Here is a 22,318-nt window from a genome sequence, read left to right as displayed (position 1 = left end):
TGGGAATAACTGCCTTGGGCGCATTCTCGTGTACAACTGTTTCGTACGTGATGAATTTCAAGTATGTTATTTTGCTCTCTAGGAAAATTTTGTAGTATAAATTGGAATATGTCATACCAGTACTTTTTCAACTCTTAGTAATTGAGTTGACATTTAGTAGTACACTGCTACGTTGTTGGGAGTTTCAGTCCCCTGAGAAGCAGCGGATCTGATAACTCAAGCTCATTCAGATCGGTTGAATGAATCAAAGTCGATTCACTTTTTAACGATAGGGTTTACATTTGTGAATCTCCCAACTCCTACTTTTTAGACTCCGTCTTCATCTTTGGAACACTCCGATTCTTCGTACTCCATGGTTTTTTTTCCTTTTTTATTCATGTGGTTGTTTCGCTCATTTGCGTAAGTAATGAATGAAGCCATAGCATTAGAGTAAAATGGATATGTTCTTTATCACATAAGAATTCTTACTATAGGGCAACCACTGTTTTTTAATTCATACGGACCAGTTAGTTGGCCTAGTCTCCTAGGTTATGGGAACTCCGATTCATACAATGAACTTTTCTCTGGTGGTGAATCTACCTACTTGGCTACTTCCAAGGAAGCCTTTTGTCCCATGTCTCAAATCTAAACAATGTTGTCTACTTAAAATCTAACAATGATAAATGAAATTTTTTATATATTATGCATGATTTTGTCAAGTCCCTTGAGCCCTATTCCTAAAGCCATGACCAGGTTCTCAATTCTTGTTACTTTCACTTAAAATATAGTGATAATAGTTGTAGTCTCATAGATAGTTAAGACACTATTATAACACATTCACAATGGGATGAAGATATAATTTGTCTCAAAAAATTTAATTATCACAAAAAACAGAAAACTTTACCAATGGGGCTCTAAAAACCAGCATTTAGTGTAATAATTTTTTTAGCTAGATTTACAAATTATTTCTCTTTCCGGCCCATATCTAATGATTTTTGTCATTTTGGAATTTCTATCTTACATTTGTTGTATTCATGATACCGTCTTGAGTCTCTTGACTAATATTGAGGTCTTGATATCATCGTACATTCGTACCTATACGAGGTTTTCCCTTAGCGAAGTCATAACAACAACAACAATATTCCAAATTTTTTTTTGTTTTAAGTCTGAGTTTTCATCAAATGCTCAGATAATTGATTAATACTAAATTCATAGGAAGAATGAACCAGCATGGGACGTGCTGATTAGTTGTCCAACTGACAGGTGGTATTACCCCACAAGCCTCATTTCTTAAATGGAGTTCTATTTTTAAAAGTTGTTTAAGAATTCTAATATTTTATCTTGTTTGGTTCATGTAGATTCCTTAACATTAAACTATTGAATGTCTATTATTCAAAACCTTCATATGGTGATGCATAATTCTTCATCTAAGGTAGGTTTATGTTGTCTTATCAAATATTTTGGTTTGTTATATTATCTCAGACTCAATCTAGAATATACAATAAAAAAAATCCACTATCATATCAGTGATAAATAACATATCATTTTTTTATCAGTAGTGCTAGATATACCACATTTTTATACCATAATTTCATACCACCTTATGTGGCAACTTACATGACATTCATACATTAAATACTAAAAAATAAAAAAAAACCCAAAAATAAAAATAAAAACTCTGTCCAATAAAGTAAAAATGACACGTGAGATGATATAAAAATGTGGTATAAGAATGTGGTAAGTATAACATTATTCTTTTTTTATATTTAACATGTTAAATTGTTTGACGAGAGAATATTCCTCTTTAATTTATGTATAGTGGTTAATAGATTAATTTCTTTTACCATATAATATGAAAACATTAAGTGCTTATATTACTAGATAAGTCTCTACATAATTAGTGTCCCAGCTATCTATAATATAGCAGCATAAGCATTTTATTTTGCCAAATTATTTGATAAATAAGATTTATGATAGTTAATAATATCACTTCATCGAGGCATGGCCAGCAGCTTAATTCTTTGATGATTTTCTTCTATAGCATATATGAGTTGGAGTGCTATTAAGGAAACATAGATGGACAATTAGTAATCTCTTGACTTAATTAACCCCTCTATTTAATATGTTTTGTAAATGATACTTATCATTATAGCCTGCAATAATTATATTATCAACAAAATGTAAGACCATGTTTATTTTATATTAAGTGTAATTATTTCTCCTACAAATCTACAATGAAGGCGGAGAAAAATAAATTAATTGATTAATAAACAAAATGACAATCATGGCATTGGCCTTTTGTTGAGGTTTGTCGCATGTAGGATGGGATTTTGGTCACATAAATGCCAATCTCTGCCCTTTCCTCCTTTCTTTTTGTTAATTTACTCATGAAAATTAGATTAAATTAATTTGATCTAATAATGGTCTGCATACATAATTGAAGACACTCACACTCATTTTAAAAAAGGGTGGAAGTCAATCTCTTTGAGAGCTCTCTATTATAAATTCTTCATGACCATTAATGTAACTGACAATTTTCTTCATGCCAAAGTTCAATGTATTAGTGAATTTCTTCATGACAATTAAAATTGAACATAAAGAGTTGGTGAATGGGATAAACTTTATTACAATGGTCATAGTGATAGTGTGACTGTGTGAGAGGCATTTGGGAGTTATATTATTAATTGTTACTCTTTTCTTCTTAAAGATAAACTCTATTAGTGTGACTGTTTGAGGCATGTGAGAGTTCTATTATTAATCTTTATTTGTTTTAAGTTAGTATTGCACTATTGCACTCTAGTCTTTCTTTGATCTTGATTTAAGTGTTAATAAGTGTAGTGTGAGATTTAAATATAACTGAAGGGGCAATAGAAATACAATGTTGAAACTATGTTGTCAACCTCTACTTGTAATTAGGTGAAATTTTGTTGAATGTCACTCACAATTCAAGGTAATTATACATAATAAAATTAATACTAGGTTAAATTTCTTATACTGATTTATTAATAAAGTTCATTTCAAAGTTCATATTTTGATCAATATTAGTTAAGTGAAACTGTGAAAGTCTTCAAGACATTTCATAATTTCAATGACTATAGCTTTTCATATAAATTCTCAATTTTCTCATAAAATCATAATAATTAAGTTTAAACCATTAAGGACGTGGTTTAGGTTGAATCATACCCTAGAATAATATTTTTTAATTGAAACTTTGTGTTTTGGTATCATTTATTTAAGATACCTCATAACTTTTTTTTTTTTGGTCTGAGATATATACCTCATAACTTAAACAACCCAATATAAAAAATTTTACATAAATTTTGTCTTTTGAAAATTGAAGCTTGGACAAAAAAAAAAAAATGAAGCTTGGAAACATTGCAAGCCAAATGCTTAAAATAATAATGGAAGTATAATGTAAATTACCACCACTATGAAACTCTTGGAGCTTTTGGAAGGCCATATGACTATATGATCGAGTTGTTTTCAAATGTAATCCTCAATTAGAAAATTAAACTAGACTTGATGCCAATTAGAATAGTTCATTCAATTAATTAATGGAAGCCATGGCAGATGGCACTCATGCATTAAATTCCATGTGGAGGGGCAAGTGTTAAAAGCTGCCTTATCTTCGCTTGGGTGCTATAATGCCTTTTTTTAAAAGGTGATGGAAAAACTCAAAAAACATCACTCTCTTTCCAAGCGCGTATTAAATTTAATGGCTTCGTAACCTTAGGAATATCGTCTGGTTTTAAATTCAACATGCAACCTTGCTTCCATGGAAGGTACTATATGGAAATGCTCATTCATTCCAAAAAACCAAACACCTCCTTAAAATCCTACAATGTCCTCTCCTTTCTTACTCCTACAATTTTGTCCCTTGATAAAGGACCGGCCTGGACGGCAATGGATTCTCTTACATTACCTATGACTGTGAGTTTATGAGGAAGTGATCATCACCGTTGGATGTTGTTGACAGCAGGCTTTTATGCGATTGATAACCGGAGCATTTGGACATCCGAAGAAACACAGTGGTTGACCCAGAATGTGGAACTACATTGCACGCGCACAGGAAGCGCGTGGGCGAGAAGCAAGCTGAAAATCCAAGGGCGGCTATTCCTGGCTGAAGGCCTAAAAGGGCATTCAACAGTGAAATGTGAATGTATTTTTAGTCAGACTGCGTAGCAGAGAAGACGACAAAAACCAAACTACTAAGGAAACAGACCAAGCACCAAACTAGGAGAAATGATCCGAACAATTAAAATAAAACAGATAACAAAAATAAACAGAATAAATAATCCCAAGTGAAATGAAATGACACGTACAAAAATGTTAATTTATTTGGAGAAGGAGAGAGACAAGGGAAGCGAGGAAGGTGGGAAGGTGCTGAAGGTGGTGATGAGGTGGAAGGGTGAGAAGCGAAGAGATTTGAATTGTTTGTGACTGTGGGATTGTGACTTTGGTGAGTGCGTTTAATGCAAGGAAATCCGTCGTTTAAGGAGATGGAGATGTAGCCTTTGCACCCAAATGACCAAAGCCAAATGAGAGTGAGAGAGAGACAGAGACAGAGACAGAAACAAAGAGAGAGAGACAGTTTGTGGTTTTAAGGAGGAAGAAGACATGCACAATTCAAAGCTTACAAGAATACCCATTTCTTATTTTCACTCACTTTACCATATTCCGAAGGTCTCTCTCTCTCTCACTTACTCAGTCACTCCTTCTGCTGTGCTTTTCATGCCTTCTTTTTTTTCATCAACTGGGTTTGTTTTATTTTATTTTCTTTCGTTTTATTTTGTGTCCGAGCTCCATTATTGACTTTACTGTATTGTGGTGAGCCTTTGATTTGCTTGCATGTGGAGCTTAAGATGGTGAGTTTGATTTTCTAGTTTTTTTGGGTTGAAATGATGGGTTTCTTATTTTGGGTAAGGCTTCAGAGTCCCATGCTTTGCTGATTTAAGAGTTAATCTTGTTCTTGAATGTAATTGTCATGATTTATTTTTTTCTTGTTTGAGATTTTTATTCTTGGTGTTGCATGTATAAACTGGTTTCCAATTTGAGGATGGGATTTCTTATAAAATATGGAGTTTTTATATGAAGGTTCCTTCTTTATGATGTTTTTTTTTTTTCATAATTTAAAATTAGAGTTTAAAAGAAAATTCATGAATGACTCATTTGCTTTAGGCAGCCTGATATTTAACAAAATTTAATTATTTAAATTTGATTTTCTGCTGTGGAGCAGAATGTATGCTCGTCTGTTGTTCCCCATAATAGGAATCACTACTTTCACTGGTTGTTTATCTAGTGATTTGATTGATGCCGTCTTCCTTGCTTTGGATGTCTTTCAATATATACATGTTAAAATTAGGATCGAGGGAAAGAAGGTGTTTACATGTATTTCGATTTTGTCCCTTTTTGAATATCCAAATTAGTACTATGGCTTAGAACATCATCACTACACAACAGTCGCCAAGATAGTAGCTTGGTCCTTGTAGCCAATTCTAATTGATGGGATGGAGGTATGCGAAGCTGATATGCAATGCTGAGGATAAGTTGATCCAGAAAACTATAGATGATGAATGCAATTGCAGTAGTGGAGGGCATTTGTCCCTTCCTAAATCCTATATAGTCGCGAATATGTTTGGATGTCTTTTGTCATCCCCTAGATAATTTCCCTGTAATTCCATTCATGGTTCTTACTGGAGCTTTCATATCCACTACTTAGCATCCTGGACATTTTTAATTGGTGTGCTCTATGTAATATACTCGTATATCTGATGCATCAGTATCTTAGTTCACTCAAGTTATGCTCTATTGTTCTTCTTTCCTCTTCAATTGAGATTTCTAAATTTCATTATTGCAATTTGTCATTGCTTATAAAAAAGTAAATTAGCTCAACTTCTGGTGCTGTTCTTCTATGACTTAAATATAGTAGCATTGTTGCAGCTTGCACTTACTTGGATGCCTGGTTGCTGATGAGTGGGCAATAAAAGTAACGTGTTCCTCTTTTAACATATTTGAAGATCTATAAAGTTTCAACCCCACAATTTTAGACAATCTGAGTAGTTGTTTAAGACAATGCAGAATTTGTATAAGAAAAAGTCTGGTATTAGTTCTGCTCACTCGACTTCTCCATTCATTCTTGGATCCTTGTCATGGGAGAATTCTACTGAAACACATGTCCAACAATCATCTAAATCCAAAAGTTTAGCATTGAAGATGGGTGTGTCTCTACAACATTTTCATAACACCAAGCAATCTGGAACTCACTTTCAAGATCAGGATTCATCCTCAACTCAATCAACTGGCAAATCTCAACCTGAAGTGGCTAGTATGAAAGAAGGCAACCCTTGTGGGCAAGGCGTAGTTACGGCAGAATCAGGTTGATATATTTATCTTCCTATGTTTTCTTTCCCTTCTTTTTCCTCCTTCGAATATATGCTCTTGGAAACTGCCTTCTTATTGATGCTTCTACAGCGGTTTGGTTCCTTATATGTGGATATGTTCTGTATATATGGGTTTATCCTTTTAATGTTTTGATTGAACTACTTAAAAAAATTTATGTGAAAGAGATAAGTCAATGGTAACTACTCAGAACTATATCAAATTTAGTTACTTTTGTTCTTGCGCAGGATATAATGAAACACAGGGGAAGCCTGTTGGGGGTCACATGAAATCACTCTCATCAGTGACAAGTCAGGACTTTGTCCTCCCTTCACAACTTGATTTTAGCCACTCAATGGTATGTTGATAATTGCCTGTATTTTTTGTTGGCTGTGAGGCAGGATGGGAATCTTATATTCTTTTATGGCTACTAATTCAGGCTCACATTCCATTCCACTATGCTGAACCATACTTCGGTAGCTTACTGGCTGCTTATGGGCCACAAGCTATGGTAAGTGCTTCAAAGAGAATACTCATAGAAATCTTTTCTAATTTGTATTTGTTTGCTTCTGCAGTATATTATTGTTAGGAACTTAAAAACTATTCTTTCCAATATTTGCCACAATTCACATCAAATTATATCAGTGGAGGTTGGTTGGTTCTTATAGAACCTTCTAATTATATGAGTAATAAAATGAGGCTTGGTTATTCGTTCAATGTGGTTGCGCAACATCTTGAACAAATATGGTGACCTTGGCATGAAACTATTGTTCGGATGTAATCAATAGAAGTAATCATGAATGGCATGCCTTTTCTCTTGGATAGCACATATAATAGCTTCCTTCAATTATCAGGAGCTTCAAAACATGAAAATCATTCTTGGAGGAAGTTTCAAATGGCTGTCTTTTCCAATTACCCTGCAGATGCTACAGGAGGTTCTTGTAACCATCTTTGAGGATACATAATTAACTCATATTTCATTATGACAGTTGCAACCTCAATACTGCCAAAATGAGCATAAAGGAAATTTGGAAATCTTTGTAGGACAATGTTCATAAGCCTTGCACTTCAAACTCTTCATTCCTTTATTAGGTAGGAGAAAGGGTCCATTATCAACTTAGCATTAAATTTTTTTAAAGTTTACATACGATCTTTTAGCCATGTAGCACCTTCCTAGGCATCCTTCTTGCAAATTGTTTAAAGTGAATGCACTACAGATAATTATGGTTCTTAAAGTAGGTTTACAATGTATTTTTTCCATCTTATAATTTTTCTTGTTCTGTTTTGCTTTGCATCTCCTTTGCTCTTATTCTTCTCAGTTTTCCTTATCTTAATAATTCTTTATTGAAGTAAAGTTTCTTCTTGCCTTTCTATTAACCCTAGACTAGATCTTTATGAAGTTTGAATTTTCAAGGCATAGATGCAAAATGATTATGACAAGGTGAGGTTAAGGTGAGGTCTTATCAGATATTATTATATTTCATCTGTGGAGACCCTGTGGATTCTACAATCTAGTGGTTATGATATAGATTCTGATTCTTTTGTCCTTTAGTTAAAACATGACTTGAAGATTTATAAAAGTACACTGGTGGTTTTTGCATAAGAATGTGCCTTTTCCATTGCAATTATGAGATATTTAACCTTTAAATGTCTCCAGATTCATCATCCCCAGGGGATGGGGATTGCTTCTGCTCGGGTTCCCTTGCCTCTTGATCTTAAAGAAGATGAACCGATTTATGTAAATGCAAAACAGTACCGTGCAATTCTCAGGCGGAGACAATATCGTGCCAAGCTAGAAGCGCAGGACAAACTCGTCAAAGTTCGCAAGGTATGTGAAGGTTTTTCCTGATTTTGTAAATGCCTTTCTCTTTGCTCCAGGGCATGCTGTTATGGAGAGTGTACTTAATTTGACTGACAAAAGCAATATTCTCTAAGAAAGCCATTGTGAAATATGTGCAGCCCTATCTCCATGAATCTCGACATGTTCATGCATTAAAGAGGGCTAGAGGATCTGGTGGGCGCTTTCTCAACATGAAGAAGGTCCAAGATTCCAAGCCTAATACCACAAACCATAGAATGGATGTATCAGGCACTGCTCAGCTACATCTGACCGGAAATATGTCAGAATCTGAAGTTCATGAGACTGAAAACTATAGAGATGGTGCTTCCACTACGTCTTGCTCTGAAGTCACAAGCACCTCCAACAGTGATGATATCTTTCCACGACATGATTTCAGGTTCTCTGGCTACCCCTCTCACATTGGTGGGACCATGCAAGTTCCCTTTGTTGATATGCGCGGCGGAGGGAACCAGCACCATCTTTCCATCCTCTGGTGAACGAATCATCACAGCAGTCTGTGGTCAGTGTTCTGTTGGAGAATACGGCTGCTAGTGTTCCCATTGGGAAGTCATCCTTGGCTCAGTTGAAGTTTCCTTTCGAGTGTTTCTTCATCAACAGTGTTATCCTTTACATTCCGCGGTTAACCCTTTTTTCTAGTGTTTGGGCGAATACAAGCATGCTTGATGAACTATTGTTAACTGATACATTGTGACAAGAACACAATTGTCATGTGTGTGTTGATGAATAATCTGCGTGTATGTGCAGACAATTGATCCCGGTTTAAAAAATTTCTGCATGTGATGATATATAATTGTGTTTTTTGTTTGTGCAGACAATTGACCTTGGTTTTAAAAGTTCTGTTGAAGATACATTCACAAGTCTTCTAACAAGCATCAATAATTGAAAAAAAAAAAAAATCATTGATTCATATACGTTCACAAGCCTACTACACTTGTATAAGATGACATTAAATTTATAAAACTTACCAAACACCAAAAGATAAGAGGGAGGACAGTGAAAGAGCAGAGGTTTGAAAAAATCTAAAGTTTGGGTAAGTTGAGAACGGAAGACAAGAAATGATGTAGGTCTTGTAGGTGTTTTGAGTTGATAATTGGGGTTATTCTAGAAATATAACCTTTTGATTGTTCTTTTTTTGGCCGTTCAAAGACTAAAGACCAAACTACTCCATAACCCAAAAAACCAAAGGTCAAACTACTCATTACAAAAATAAAAATAAAAAATAGAGCCGCATCCAAAAGAAGAACTAATTATGAGAGATTGTTTTATAAAAATTCTTAAATTAATCAAATGACATCTAGTTTATCAAATTTAAGTTAGTTTTAACTTTGAGATTTTGGGGCTGAATCCTTGGATTAATAAAATGATACATGATTTGTCGACTCTATGTTAAGTTTTAACTCTGAAATTTTGGGCCTTAAAATTTAACAGTTAAAAACCTAACATGCATTCTTCATAAGCGTCATTTTACATCCTATGGGGTAAAAAATGAGAGCAAGTAAAATGAGTTTGGTTGATGTTTTTTTTTTTTTTTAATTTATTTAAAGGTTAGTAATTTAAAATGGGTTATTAGGTAGTAAAATGAGTATGAGTAAAGGTGCAATTTGATTAATCTAAGAACTTTTATAAAATATTCCCTCATAATTGGTCCATCATAAGAGCCATTTTGAAATATATATAAACAAGTCAAGTTTTGATGCCAAAATTAGGGCAAGAGTGTTCGAATACTCATCGATTTACAAGAGTTACAACCTTGATTCAACAATCACGTAAAATGATAATTATACAAATTTCTTTCTATTACATGTAAATGTACAAAATTAATATTACTAATATAAGAAATCAATAGACAAGCTTAAGGAAAAAAAAATGCTTTTTTACCTAGCACGATAAAATGAGAAAGAAAGTTAACCTAATGTTCATCCAGCTCAAAACTTATCTTGTAGGACAAAATTAGCGCTGAGTACTCGACAATTCTTACCGAGCACTTGGCAATGCCTCCAGAGCATTTGACAATTTTTGGCAAGCACTTGAAAATTCTTACCGAGTGCTAGAGAGCTGCAGATGCAGCCTGCGTCTATAAGACTATAACCTAAAAACTGCAAATGTAGCTTACATCTGCAACCTATAATCTGCATATGCAACTCAAAAATTAGCTCACAATGTCTTAAAAACTGCAGATGCAACTTTAAAATTAACTCACAATGTAGATGCATCTTAAAAGGCTGTAGTCTGCATCTGCTGAGCCCTCGACATCGTTGTTTTTTTAGAGATAATCAATTAACTTAATTTTTCTTCAGTGTTTTTTTTTTCCTTTAGCTTAATTTGTTTTTGGTGTATTTCCAGTTAAGAATCTTGCATTTTTTGTCCTTAAAAGTAATTTATCTAGATAACAATTACAAGCACTTTAACTTACGATTATAAATGAAAATCACATAGTGAAAAATTCTCTAGAGCGCTATATTAGGTGTTGAGGGATCGACAATGGCGTTGAGCGCTCTGTACTATTTTCGTAGAACTGTCAATTCTTTTTTTAAGCAATTAGAGCCACTTTTTTTTGTCATTTTTTACCTTGTTTTATGATCGGTGGTTCATCTTCATATATGTAAAATGATTTGTAAAAGCTGCATGTTAAGTTTTTGACTCTAAAATTTAAGTGAATATCAAAATACTAAGTTAATATATAACATAAAATTGACAAATCAAATACCAAGAGTTGAAAGAAGAAGAAAAAATGCATTGTCAATTGTGTGACAGCCACAACGCTCGGCTCCTGAAATCCGTGAAAAAACAAAAATTGCGGATGTCCGGGTCCGCAGTAGAGAAGGACTCATGACATCACATAGTTAGAAACATTAAATGATACAAAGCACATTCGAATTTCCGAAACAATCCCTATGAAACTCAATATTCCCATCCTTGTCCTCAACCCACATCTCAAAACGCACCCCCCTTCTGGCCCTCTATTTACCCTCGAAAACTCTCCCTCTATGCTTAACTCAAATCTGTTGATTTGGTTTTTCTCAGAGAGACAGTGAAGCAGAGAGAGAGAGAGAGAGAGAACAATGAAAGGAGGTAGTGGTGGAGCACTCTACAATCCTCGAACAGTCGAAGAGGTTTTCAGAGATTTCAAGGGCCGCAGAACTGGCATGATCAAGGCCCTGACTGCTGGTCTGTTTTATTTTCCTTTTTTTCTAACTCATTTAACTTCTGCTTTGATTTTTGAGAAAACCCAGAAAGGAAATTGGTGAATTTCACTCATGTTGTATTGATTTGAGTTTTGGAAATTGGTCTTGTGCTTTGGTCGTTGCATGTTTCATTGCTGGGTTCACGAGTGGTTTTGAATTGTGTTTGGTTCCGGAGAAAACCCAGAAAGGAAAACGGCAGAAAATATTAATTTTGGTGTTTAATGTTGTTTTAGGTTTGGAATACTGTGTTTGTTTCCCACTAGAGTGTCATTTCCAGGGGAATAGAGTTATCGGGGAATATATATTTTTCTTTTGAAATGGGTTTGGCTCATTTATCTTTTGTGTTTGGTCCTGAGAAAATCAAGGAAAGGATAGAAGATTGGTGAATTGAGTGTTTAAAGTTCATTTTGATTGGAATTATGCGCTTTGCTTTAATTTTGTTCTGTGTTTTTTGGTTTTTGAGCTCATTGGGTATTGTAGATAAATTCTTTTGATTTGGAAGTTTTGGTTTTGTATCTTTAGTGTTTGGGTTTTATGAGAAATTCTATGAGAAGAGAAGCTAAAATGATACTTCATTACTGTTGTTATGTTTTTGTTTGGGATTTGAAAGAAAACTTCTGACGTGTTTGTGTTTTACTAATATAAAAAGGCCATTACAGTTTTGTTTTTGAAGTGATTTTAGAAAGATTTTGTTGGAGCTTTAGTTGTTTACATTATGACCTGATTTCTTTTGGTTTGACTTTAGAGTGATTTAATATATTTTGGATTTCCCATTGCAGATGTTGATGATTTATACCAGCAGTGTGATCCTGGTAAGTCTTTGTCTTTGTTTATTCGATATAAATTATTTCATAAGTGTGGCATCTATTTTTAGACTTAACTAGGTTGTCAATACATCCTTTCAGGCTACAGTCAGAAATCTAATATATTGATCATTAACAATTGCTGTTTGCACTCTTGTGTGTCTATGAGGATGTTCAATGTTGTATATAGGAGTCTTGGTTTAAATAATGTTAATGGAGATGCTTATGATGTCAATTATCTGAAAGAAACAAAAAAAAAAAAAAAAAAGCTTTTTACACTGTCCTTATTCTTTGATAGCATTTTAGGAATTTTCTTTGTTGGCTATTTGTGTTTTGGTGATTGCTATCGAATCATGGTGTTATTGAAGTCTTCCTACTCGGTGAAATAATCTTTAATGGGGATTCTAACTAATATGGTTTTGGAGAAGTAAGAAAAATCTAAATGTTTTAACTGTCCATGATGTTTGTCTGCAGTCTGCACACAGATTCTGTTTCAGTACAAAGTCATGACATGTATGCTTGAGTTGTGTTGTGAATTATATTAATTTTCTTTGAGCTGTAATCAAAGGAGATTTATCTGTCTTTTCTTGAGTTTAGAGATGTTACATCCTGGACAAGGCTGTTATGAAGTAATGATGACAATGATGATTGTTGTTTTTGTTATCATATAATGTTTGTGTTGTTCTTTTTTGGCCCTTTGTGCAATATGGTTTTAAAGATTTTTTTAATGGTTTCTCTGAATCAGTAGTAATTATCTGCCCCACAAAAGCTTCATAATATGTATATATATTCAAGGCCTTATAAAATCTTCATAAGGCTTGATTTATCATACTTCAATGATTGTTGACAATTAAAGCTCTACCTAATAGGCTTTTCCAATCAGTTATCATTTTATTTACCAAACAAGCAAAAGTCAGCTGTCATTTTTTGGCTGTTACTTCGTATTGTGGCTATGTTTTTGCAGTCTGTTTCAACCAGCCTTTATGAGTTATTTTCTACTTACAGAGAAGGAGAATCTTAGCTTGTATGGCTATCCTAGTGAGCAATGGGAAGTCAACCTACCTGCTGAAGAAGTGCCTCCAGAGCTGCCAGAGCCTGCACTGGGTATTAACTTTGCAAGAGATGGAATGGAACAAAAGGACTGGCTATCTTTGGTCGCTGTTCATAGTGATGCATGGCTACTTTCTGTTGCCTTCTATTTTGGTGCCAGATTTGGGTTTGACAAGGCTGACAGGTAAGTTGCACACTCTGAGTGAAGTTTCTCTTGATTGGGTGCTGCATGTTTGTTCAGTACAGTCATCAAAACTTTTTATGCTTACTCGTTATTCATTTATTGCCTTTTCTGATTTTAGTAAGATCTTGAACTACACTACACCAAAATAGATGGCAGCCACTAGCTTTATTTTTTTTCCTAATGTTTTTTATTTTTCAAAGCTTTGTTTTATATTGCTTTTGTTGCCATCTTTTCAGATTCCAAAATTCAAATTTTGACTTCTTGATATTCTATGAGGTTCTCAGCTTCCATTCAATGCATTGTTGTTTTTTGCTGCAGGAAGCGACTTTTCAATATGATGAATGAACTTCCAACCATATTTGAAGTCGTGACTGGTACTGCAAAGAAGCAAGTAAAGGAGAAGCCATCTTCAAATCATGGTAGCAGCAAATCCAAGTCAAACTCCAAAGCGGTAAAATGACTTTTCATGCCTTGGTTTTTGTTTTTCAATTGATAAATATTGGGGGTTGGTGGCTTATTAGACCTATAAATTGATTTGAGCCTGCTTCTCTCTCTTTTCTTATTTTTTTTCTCTGTGACAAAAAAGCAGCGGGGATCAGAATCTCAGGGAAGACATTCAGAAGTATTGCAGGCAAAGGACGAAGATGAGGGCTTGGAGGAAGATGAGGAAGATGAACATGAAGAGACATGCGGGGCATGCGGCAGAGGGGGACCCTCCTCATTAGATGAACCCTGGATTTTGTGTGACTTCTGTGAGACATGGTTCCATATGAAGTGTGTGAAGATAACCCCTGCAAGAGCAAAACAGATTAAGCAGTACAAATGCCCTTCATGCAGCAACAAGAGAGTTCGGCATGACATTTAACACCAATACTTTGATAAATACTTCTTTTATTTTATTAAACTCTGTTTAGACTATTGGTACTGCCCCTTTTAGATTTTAGTTCTAATGACTCTTCTTAGTTCTTCCTAATCATACTTCCACTATGCATTTGTGATAGATTTGTTGTTTATTCCTATAAAATATTTGTGACACTTTTCTTATGTCTAAGTAATTCTAGCTTTTAAATACCTCTATCCTCATCATCAATTGCATAAGTAGTATCGTCAATATGCATACAAGACAGAAACAAGCTTTCCTCAAAAGTTGGAAGTCTTGTTATCAAACTGACATGGTCTTCCTAACAAGATAGTTTCCACCATACAACACAGGGACTTTATTTGAATAGTTTTTCTCAATGGAAAGAAGAACAAGATGGTGTTGTCTTGTGTATCTTTTATTGGACCAAGTCATTTTGGTATGGCCTTCAATGGGGTTATACTTCAAATTTGCCACCAATAAAGAGAATGGTTTCAATTTTGAGATGGTTGATAGGTTTTCGACGATGGTCATTGTTATTACTAACTTTAAGAGGACTCTGCATGCTTTATATATTACTAACTTTCATCTTAGGGAAAGGTTATTGTTATTAACACTTATGTTTTGGTCACTTGCACTCCAAAATGAATATTTCACAATTGTTCTACACTCACAAAGTGGTATGCAGGAAGTTAAAAGCTTAAAATGGAGTACCAATACTGTTAAGCCTTTGCTTGCATGTAGTGCCAAAAACAATCACATCAGGTTGAGATTTTTAAATTCTCATCACATTTTTGGAGGGCTCTATGAAAAGGGTTTGGAACCAGATTTGTCTTACGGTAGTATTACTATTACCACAGTTTCATCATCCACTGATGGGAAGACTGAGGTCATACCATAATTAGAAGTTTGGGAAATTTACTGCATTATTGCACAGGCAGAATTTGCTTCTTTTTTTTTTTTTTTTGGGCAGGACAGAATTTGCTTATTCAAAGAAACGGACTACAGCCAAAATCATATCCAACATAGTCTATATAAGGCAACTTACTAATTCTTATGATTTATCTCTTTTAACGCATGTTGATCCAAGAAATGCAAGAGAAGAACACATGGTTGAAGCCATGAAAGAGTAGCAAAATGCAATTAGGGATGAAAATTGAAAAATCAACATCTAGTAGAAGGAGCATGGTAGGTAAGAAAAGAAGAGTCTTTGAGAACTTTAAAGAATGTGACATGGTGATGGCATGGTGATGGTTTATCTTTCAAGCTACTACTACTTATTCCAATGGTGATTGAGTACTGATATGAGTAAATGGATTGTGCCTCTTTTTGTATATGCCTCATCTGTTTAGTTTAGTACATCTCAGTCTGCCTCAGCATTCAGCAATGGTACTGTTTGGTGTACTACTTCATGTGCCCATCTTGCTTTCTTGTATACTTGTCAGCTTTGCTTTTTCATGCCAACTTGTCGTTTGGTGTTTGGTGCTTGGACTTGTATTATACCTTGGACTTAATGGACCATACCACATGTTGTTGCTGGACCACCAACCTTAAATTATATTCGACTTGTCATTAGAGTACCTTACGACATGTCATTTATGAGATGCCGAGAAGCACATCTTGGATATATCCTAGTTTAACTACACTTGTTGTGGGGCATTTCCACTTTAAAAAGTTTCAATCTAATTTTGTGATTTACTTTAGTTTCTAATTAAAGTCAAATTCATAAAATCTTTCAATTTCTTTTGACAATTTGATAATATAGCCACGATCTGATGACCTAGACTGACATGAGTAAGTAGTTTTAATAGTTTCGCCTAAATTATATTAGGCCAGTGTTATTCCGATTACCCTAAACTACTGAGTTAATCACCCTATTTCAAAATTTCAACTTTATTCTTAAAACAAAAATTTTCAATTTTGTTCTTCAGGTTATTCGACAGTTATCTACTGAAATATTTATCGTTATTCGACAGTTATCTGTTGAACATTGGTGAATTATTCCGTGGATAACCACCAAATAAAAATGAAAAAGGCATTCGATAGTTATTTGTCGAAATATTTGTATTTATTCGACACTTATCTGTCGAACATTGGTGGATGTTTCGGTAGATGGCTACCGAATGAATCTAAGTGATTTCATCATGTTTTTGCAATAAAGAGTAAAATAGAAAAAAAAATTGGACAAAATATGTTAAAATGGTCAACTCAACAGCTAAAGGTAGCTTGCGTAGCCTCACTCATTATATTATAAGAGTGCTGCTATTTGCACACCCTGTTTTTTCTTTTTGCACACCCTTTTGTAAAAAAAAAATCAAAACTAAAAAAAAAAGACACACTTACCCCTCACCCAACACACCCTAACTCAATTTTTTCTCTTCTGCACACCCCATCAACAGACAAAAAAAAAACACACACACCCCCTTCATCTCCCTCACCCGACCACACCCACCGGCCACCCACGCAGCACCCACCTCCTCCCTCCCCTCCACCAAGCCCAGCCCACCTCCTTCCCATCCATGCACCCAGCCCGACCTCCTCCCTCCCCTCCACCAAGCCCCAGCCCGACCACCTCATTCCCCTCCACCCAGCCCCAGCCCGACCACCTCATTCCCCTCCACCCAGCCCGACTTCCTCCCTCCCCTCCACCAAGCCCGGGCCCCGTCGCACCCTCCCTCCAGCCCCGACCCAGCCCACCACCTTCCCCTCCACCTTCCCTTTTCTCTCTCTGCTTTCTCCTTTGTTCGGCACTGGTTTGCCGAAAATTTGAGTTTCCTTCGGCAGCCACCCACCGAACACCCACAAACCATTCGACAGCCACCCGCCGAACACCTACAAACCATTCGGCAGCCACCCGCCGAACACCCACAAACCATTCGGCATACATCCGCCGAACCTAGAGGGAGGTGGGCCGGGTCGGGTGGGTCGAGGCTAGAGGGAGGGTGCGACGGGGTTGGGTGGGAGGGGATGTGATGTGATGGGGCCGGGGCTGGGTGGAGGGGAGGGAGGAAGTCGGGCTGGGTGGAGGGGAAAGAGGTGGTCGGGCTGGGGCTGGGTGGAGGGGAATGAGGTGGTCGGGCTGGGGCTGGGTGGAGGGGAATGAGGTGGTCGGGCTGGGGCTTGGTGGAGGGGAGGGAGGAGGTCGGGCTGGGTGCATGGATGGGAAGGAGGTGGGCTGGGCTTGGTGGAGGGGAGGGAGGAGGTGGGTGCTGCGTGGGTGGCCGGTGGGTGTGGTCGGGTGAGGGAGATGGTAATCTCTCACTGTTTTTCTTTTTCTAGCTATAGCAAGGTGTTTGCTTCATTAATTTTATACAACTTTCTTGCAACCATGTTGAGAACTCTGTTATTTCCAATTTGGATTTGGATTTGTGAAGAATTTATGAGTATCAAAATCTAATCTTTTTCACTTGGGTTTTCTACAGAGTCTGTTTAAGACACTTGCAATAACATTTTCATGCATGTCAGTGTTCACTGGTACACCTCTCTATGGCCAAAGCTTGCGTTATGCAGGTCCTGCAACCTTAATATGGGGGTGGATAGTTGTCACATTCTTCACATGGTTTGTGGGAGTCGCCATGGCTGAGATATGCTCGTCTTTCCCAGTATGCATTTCTGCGTGGGGGCTGGGCTTGGTGGAGGGGAGGGAGGAGGTGGGTGCTGCGTGGGTGGCCGGTGGGTGTGGTCGGGTGAGGGAGATGAAGGGGGTGTGTGTGTTTTTTTTTTTTGTCTGTTGATGGGGTGTGCAGAAGAGAAAAAATTGATGTTGGGTGAGGGGTAAGTGTGTCTTTTCCTTTGAGTTTTGATTTTTTTTTTTATAAAAGGGTGTGCAAAAAGAAAAAACAGGGTGTGCAAATAGCATCACTCTATTATAATTGTAAATCGATTAAGCCCAACCCGATAAACCCAAATACCCTTTCTCTCCCATCTCCAAATCATTCCAAAGTTTAATAACCACCATGGCCCATTGGCGTTGCAACAGGTGCAAAATCCAGCACATGCATCGCCTGATTATACAAATCTGGATGTGCAGCAGACAGTATATACATATTATATAATACAGGTGAAAACCAAGTCGGTCCCCTTGGAAAAGATTCCTCAAATAAATTACAGATCACAACTATGGAATCAAACATATAAATATCAACACACTTGTTGCATAGCAAAAGCTTTTTATAATTAATTATAATGGCTAATATTTTATGTGAAGGCAGAATATAAACCAAACCCTTTGATACATTACTAACTTCAAATCTGTTTTTAAATTCTAGAGTGTAGACCGTAAAGACTAAAGACAAGAAAAGATAGATTATGGAAATGGTGGCCCACTGATTAATCAAAAGTCTTGAATGGTACTACTCTCCAGCCCCACCTCCTCTCAAAAGTTAGGTGAAGCCTCACCATTTATATTCATTAGACTTATCCACAACAAGAATTCAAACATAATTGTTTAAAATTTCTCCCACTAACTAGCATGTGCTCTCTCATTAACTACCAATATCAAAGAAAATAATAAGAAAAAGAGTGATAGGTGTCAGTCTCACTAGTGGATATGGTAGAGATTTAAGATAAATCCAATGAACATATAAGCCTGGATATAACCCTAATTATCATATCACTAGCATAGGACTTCTACTAAAGCCGGCATTTCACCAGAATCCTATATGATGCGACTGCTACTCTAATTTTCTATCCCGGGAATCTTGAAATCATAAGCTATGTAAAATGATCCAAATATTTTGAATTTAGTTTTGTTTTGCCACATGTATAATGTGTTGTCAGACTGCTGATCTGGACCGGACATTGAAATTAAAATTCACAAAATTAAATTAACAGTTTAACAACATAGCATAGACCGTTCTCTATCACATTATTATTGAGATTTCTTATATGCATAAACCAGAAGTTCTGCTTCTGCATAAGGTCCATTGTGATAACAAAATAAGGTATATAACAGAAAAGCCTGCATTGTGTTACATTGATCAATGTAGTGAGCAGGTTAACATAAAAGAAAAGACAGAGACAACTTCTTGCTTGCTTTCAAGAAGAGAAAACAACAGAGACAACTTAAAGAGAAAATAAACAGGATTAGACAGAGCACCAAACATCTGTTTTTCTCTACTGTTTCATCAGGTCAAAACCTCTTGGTTCTTTGTGGAGAGCCGTTTGAGAAACTCATAGGTAGTGATCATTGTAGTTGCAGAAATTGACATGGAAGCCCACCGGGGCCCCAATCCTCTGTAACAAGCCATCCACCCACCTTCCTTAACCAAATTCCGAACAGTCTGCCCCATGGTTGGTCCGCGCCGCCCATTCTCCTCCCCATCCAAAACTTGCAGCCTTGTCTTAACTGTATCAAGGGGCATTGTGATCAAGGCTGACATGCCACCAGCCATGGCTGCACTTACTCCCTGAACTGCCATTATTGTTTTTGAATCCGGTGTATACATGGTAACCCCATTCGTAACCCTGTTCTCATTGCTCTCAGCCCCTTTCTTACAACAATAACACCCAACTCCACCCCAAACCAGCCTTTGAGTAACAGAGTACGATGCCCACCAAAGTGCATTCGATGGTGCATATGTCAAAATCGATATCCCAAACCCTCTATACAAGCCCCTTGGCCCATCCGTTCGAAGAATTTTCCTAAATGCATCGATCCCATTATTATATTTACAATCAGATGCATTAGGAACTTTGGAATTTGGCCTCACACTACCTTGGACCATCAGTCTCTGACTCACAACATCAACTGGAGTCCACACAAGCTGTGCAGCCATTGCTGCATTCAACCCTGCAACTGCATTGGCAATGGCGGCTGCAGTGGACTCTGCAAACCCTAACCTAACCGTGGCAGTCCCGACGTTACTCTTGGTAACCTCAAGTGCCGCCATGTACAGCGCCCGAGCGGGGATTGTACCCATTAAAGAAGTCCCAAATCCTCTATACAATGTCCTAAACCCGTCATGCCTAACCATCGAAAATGCAGTTTTGATGCATGAAACTTGGGATTGAGATACTTGTTGTCGGGTTTTCAACACCACAACAGGGTAAAGAGTCGCCGAAACACCTGAAAAGAGCGCAGCGCCGAGGAAGAAGAACTTGGATTTATCAAGCATTTGCCAATCAATATCGGCAGGGATATGAATCTCTTGCGCCGATTCTTCCTCGGCAGCGCTCAAATTCATCTTAGCCACCTTCTCAATCACTCAAATTCCCCAACTTTCACAGAATTCAATTCGCAAATTCTGTTATCCAAAATTCAATCCCTGATTCTCAAACTGTACAAAATTTACAAATCCCAACAAAAACTAAGTGTACGCTATTTACAATAACAAAGCTTCGAATATGATACAGATTTGATAAATTTCACAACGAAACGGATCCAAAAATCAACGAATCAGCGTTTTTTTCCTCCTGTGGAACCAGGTCTTGGATCGGACAAGAACCGCACCGAATCCATCTAACATTTTCAGATACAACAACGAAGCTTATCGAAGAACCTTACCGAAAAGGCGATCATCAGTAGCCGGAGAAGCTCGCCGGAGAAGCTAGGGTTCCGATGTGCATGAAACAGAGAAACAAGGATGTGAGTGAGAGAATGAGAGAGAGAAATGGAGAGGGGGTTGGGAGACCGGAAATGTGTGGAGGTTATATATAGGAGGGAGGAGGAACTGGCACGTGTCGGTTTCAGATTAGGGTGGCTGTGGAATATATCGTTCGCCAAGTTTGCTTTTTGTTCGGTTGCAAACTTGCAGGTGGAGGCGGGTAACGGGTTGTCCGGACGACAGTGTATGACGTGTGATCCTATCCATTTCAGATTAAGATTATTGTATGGTGGGCCCCACTCCAAAATAATCCTTCTCCAAATTAGGTTTCTTTAAAAAAATCCTTATCTAAATTACACATTTAGTTTCTAAATACACCAAAAAATACCCAATCCCTAGAAAAAGTTCAGGATTTTCTAATTTATCCTTTTATTTATTTATTATATTTCTTTTAAACTAAAAAAAGTAAAAAAATAACCTGGCAAAAAAAAAGTGAAAAAAAAGAAAGATAAAATGTGGCTACTTGCTAAGGGAAAAGTTTTAAATGGGGCATAGGCTGCATAGCTAATTTGCTATGATGCCATTGGTTTTATTTTCTTAAAAAATTGTAAACTTGAAATAAGAACATGACTGCCTCATTGAAGAATCTCTGGTGGAGTTGAGCTCAACATCCAAATACAAAAATCTTATGCAATCCTTCTTTTATATACTAATCATGTGATAGATCAATTTTGTAAGATTAAGGTTGTATACAATAGAATTGGACCCCATACCACATGGCAACAAGCGCCTTATGTTTGCATGTAGCGTTGTATTTTTAATTTTTATCTAAGAGGGATAAAACTTGAAACTTCTAAAAATTGATGATGGCCCACAATGGTGAGGGCTAGTCCGCGATTACACCCAAAGCGCCAAAGCTAAAGCCCCGGCAAGCCTAGGAGCATCTCCAAGGGTTATTATGGCAAACAGTGGATCAAAGTTTTTGTGGTGCCACATGTAAAATTTGTCACCTCTAACAGATAGGCCCCGATAGGGTATAGTTATATCAAAGTTTGACCCGACACCAAATCAAGACAAATTTGATCCACACCCCAAATTAGAGCAAAGAAGAAATAAATAATAAGTTATTATTTGCTCTAATTATTTATCATATCAATATATCATACAGAGAAATCAATTTTCAAAATAGCAAAGTATCATGTTAAATTACCATATAGGTTGGGAATAACCCAAGTGATGGGATGAGTGAGATAATGAATTAGGATCGGTTCCTTTCTTTGTAACAAAATCAAAATTTACAACATAAGTGAATAAAATACAATTTAACTTTTTTTTTTTTTTTTTGAAATTTAACTATTGATTTGCCATAGCCCTTGGAGATGCTCAGAGAAGAATACAAACAGAGTATAACAGGAACCTCCTCAGGTTGAACCGTTGAAGTGAGAGCTTTGGGCCAATATATATAATCGTCAGA

The 22,318-nt window shown here is 36.6% G+C and overlaps 3 protein-coding genes across 5 annotated transcripts; 2 read left to right on the top strand and 1 right to left on the bottom strand.

The window, feature by feature from the left end:
- Window positions 1-4,292: 4,292 nt before the first annotated feature.
- NF-YA6 (nuclear factor Y, subunit A6) lies at window positions 4,293-9,027 on the top strand. Of its 2 annotated transcripts, none has more exons than XM_086241426.1 (6): window positions 4,293-4,662; window positions 5,920-6,355; window positions 6,606-6,715; window positions 6,797-6,868; window positions 8,015-8,185; window positions 8,317-9,027. In XM_086241426.1, the coding sequence occupies exons 2-6, from the start codon at window positions 6,052-6,054 to the stop codon at window positions 8,692-8,694; spliced, it is 1,035 nt and encodes a 344-aa protein (XP_086097552.1). In that variant the 5' UTR covers window positions 4,293-4,662; window positions 5,920-6,051; the 3' UTR covers window positions 8,695-9,027. The 2 variants fall into 2 exon arrangements, with proteins under 2 accessions (XP_086097552.1, XP_086097553.1); XM_086241427.1 differs by lacking the exon at window positions 4,293-4,662 and adding an exon at window positions 4,692-4,844.
- A 2,162-nt stretch (window positions 9,028-11,189) lies between these two features.
- On the top strand, window positions 11,190-14,477 carry LOC147287472 (PHD finger protein ALFIN-LIKE 4-like). 2 transcript variants are annotated; one of them, XM_086241428.1, is made up of 5 exons: window positions 11,190-11,386; window positions 12,183-12,215; window positions 13,212-13,440; window positions 13,759-13,891; window positions 14,027-14,477. In XM_086241428.1, the coding sequence occupies exons 1-5, from the start codon at window positions 11,281-11,283 to the stop codon at window positions 14,303-14,305; spliced, it is 780 nt and encodes a 259-aa protein (XP_086097554.1). In that variant the 5' UTR covers window positions 11,190-11,280; the 3' UTR covers window positions 14,306-14,477. The 2 variants fall into 2 exon arrangements, with proteins under 2 accessions (XP_086097554.1, XP_086097555.1); XM_086241429.1 differs by having other exon boundaries at window positions 11,195-11,386; window positions 14,030-14,477.
- Window positions 14,478-19,165: 4,688 nt separating this feature from the next.
- Window positions 19,166-20,957, bottom strand: LOC147287471 (uncharacterized). The gene has a single exon (XM_086241288.1). The coding sequence runs from the start codon at window positions 20,482-20,484 to the stop codon at window positions 19,426-19,428; it is 1,059 nt and encodes a 352-aa protein (XP_086097414.1). The 5' UTR covers window positions 20,485-20,957; the 3' UTR covers window positions 19,166-19,425.
- Between the last annotated feature and the right edge of the window lie 1,361 nt (window positions 20,958-22,318).

Source organism: Dryas octopetala, chromosome 4 (assembly GCF_963921425.1).
Source record: "Dryas octopetala chromosome 4, drDryOcto1.1, whole genome shotgun sequence".
In the NCBI taxonomy this organism is placed as follows: Eukaryota; Viridiplantae; Streptophyta; class Magnoliopsida; order Rosales; family Rosaceae; genus Dryas; species Dryas octopetala.
Note: the sequence above shows the minus strand (reverse complement) of the source record. Positions and strands in the feature narration are given on the sequence as shown.